The sequence below is a fragment of the Echinops telfairi genome, unplaced genomic scaffold (assembly GCF_000313985.2).
Source record: "Echinops telfairi isolate 266 unplaced genomic scaffold, ASM31398v2 ScPeMD7_7457;HRSCAF=8495, whole genome shotgun sequence".
Taxonomy (NCBI): Eukaryota; Metazoa; Chordata; class Mammalia; order Afrosoricida; family Tenrecidae; genus Echinops; species Echinops telfairi.
The window spans coordinates 35,910,907-35,912,905 of NW_022111357.1; the positions used below are offsets into that span (position 1 = coordinate 35,910,907).

Below are 1,999 nucleotides of genomic sequence, written 5' to 3' on the forward strand. Positions count from 1 at the left end.
CCCTGCCCCACACGGAGAGCCCGGCTGCCTCTCCCGTGAGGTCCACACCCTCCAAGCCAGGAGCCACTGAGGAATCCCCTCGGCCCAGCTGGAACTGCCAAGCACCCCAGCGGCCGTCCTGCCCAGTTCTGGACTGAGCTGCGGCTGCCTCCCCTGGCCTGGTGCCCCTGCAGGCCCTGACCCAGGGAGTGGGTGTGGGTTTCTGCTCTGCAAGCTCCTGACGCGGGGCAGCTGCAAACCAGCTTCTTCTACCTCCTAGGCCTCTGGTGGCCGTGTCCCCTCACAGCGTGTCCTGGCACATGTGGGGGGTCCGTCTACTTGAGAGTTAGCGATGAGATTCAGGGAGACCAGTTACTGCCACAGTGCCTCGTGTCCAGTGACTGTCAGCTTCGTCTGCCCACCAGCACTGTTTACAATGTGGGGACTGCCGGCTGGGAGCCCTTCCTGCCTGACTTAGTAAACTTAATAAAGATCCAGAGCCCAGAAGTGCGCCCCCCGCACTGTGGAGCAGAATCCTGGTTTGTCAGAAGCCCTGGAGCCTGGTGGGCAGAAAGGAGCCAGTCACCTATAACCAGGCTGAGGGGTCCCTGAGGTTTCTTGGTGACCACATCCCATGCCCACTGCTCTCTGCCTGGGTCAACCCTGGATGTAGATTGAGTTTACGTTTCAATGCAGGTCGGAATTCAAACTCCTGCCTCTACCAAGCAGCTACTTAAAATACAGGTTTCCACCTTCCTAGGGAAGGGGTCCTGAGAGGCACCACAAGTCCCAAGTAGACCCACCACACTGTTGCTGCATCTTGTTTACAATACTCCTGCCTTTAGGGGAGCCTGGTGGCAGTCAGGTGAGCAATACAAGCACACTAGCTACTCCCCAGGAGAAGCATGAGGCTGTTTGCTCCCAGAAAGATTTACGTTGAAGCCTCTGTAGAGGTGCTGAGTCAGAATTGACTGGATGCCAGTGGGCTGGATGGGAGTCTGCTCATAAGTCGGTGATGGGGGCAGGGGCACATGGGGGGTGGGGGGGGTGAGTGGGGTTTGGGAGGCACTCTGCCTTATTCACTTGCTGCCTGAGGTTTTGTAGGAAAGGCAACCAGACTGAGCATCCCAATACACATGCCTCCCCCAAGGGGAAGGTTTCACTCAGCTGTGTGGAGGGTTGACCAAGTGTGGACATGGATCCTGGGGTGAGTATTTATCTTGAGATTAAAAGATTTAAAGTAAGCTTCTCTGTTGTCTTTGATTCTTCCACCAGCACTTTCTGTTCACTGCAGAAAACACTGTGCCTGCTGATTGTCAAGCCTCAAGTCACAGAAGCCACTGGCCACCCCAGTGCTTCCACACAAGAAGGGTATTTGGGGAGGTGTCACTCTCAGTGGAAGGGGGCAGGACACTGCTCTACCTTCTGGATGGCCTTCACGGTTCCGTCCCATCTCTGCACAACAGAAAAGCTGTTCTGGACCCAGCACAATTTTCCTGAATCCAAACCAAAGCCATCCCGTGGTGTCAGTTCCTGTTTCACTCTGAGAAGCAAAATCTCTATCAGGAAGGGAATCTGAAAGCAATAGGCACCTTGAGAATACGTCCAAAAGGGTGGGGTTTGGGTTTCTTGTAAGAACATGCTTTCAATGAAAATCAGTCAGCAGAGAGCCAACGTGCTGTCGAGCTGATTCCAACTCAGCCGACCTGTGCATGACTCAACCTCCGGGTCTCTCTGGCTGTGATAGCTAAGGAGGCATCCTGCCAGGACTTTCTTCCATGGAGCCACATTAGGGGGTAGGGCGGGTGGGGGTGTTTGAGCTGCCAACCGTAAATTTAGACGGTGATTGTAAACACCTTATGTATGGCCGGATCAATACCAGGCTGGCTTCTAGCAACAAGTGACCTTGAGTCTCCCCCACCCATGCGGAGCTGACCAGAGCTAGCTGAAACAACTAGCAGCAAGTGGCCTTGAATCTCCCACACACACCTGCGGAGCTGACCAGAGCTGGCTAATGGCC

General features: G+C 54.8%; 1 protein-coding gene across 1 annotated transcript in view; it reads left to right on the forward strand.

The window, feature by feature from the left end:
* The window catches only part of GPR157 (G protein-coupled receptor 157), a gene marked incomplete at its 5' end in the record, with an annotated part of 23,521 nt that extends 23,341 nt beyond the window's left edge, over positions 1–180 (forward strand). The window contains one exon of the mRNA XM_045299206.1: positions 174–180. Within this exon, the coding sequence (XP_045155141.1) occupies positions 174–180 (7 nt within the window). The remainder of the gene's footprint in view (positions 1–173) is intronic.
* Between the last annotated feature and the right edge of the window lie 1,819 nt (positions 181–1,999).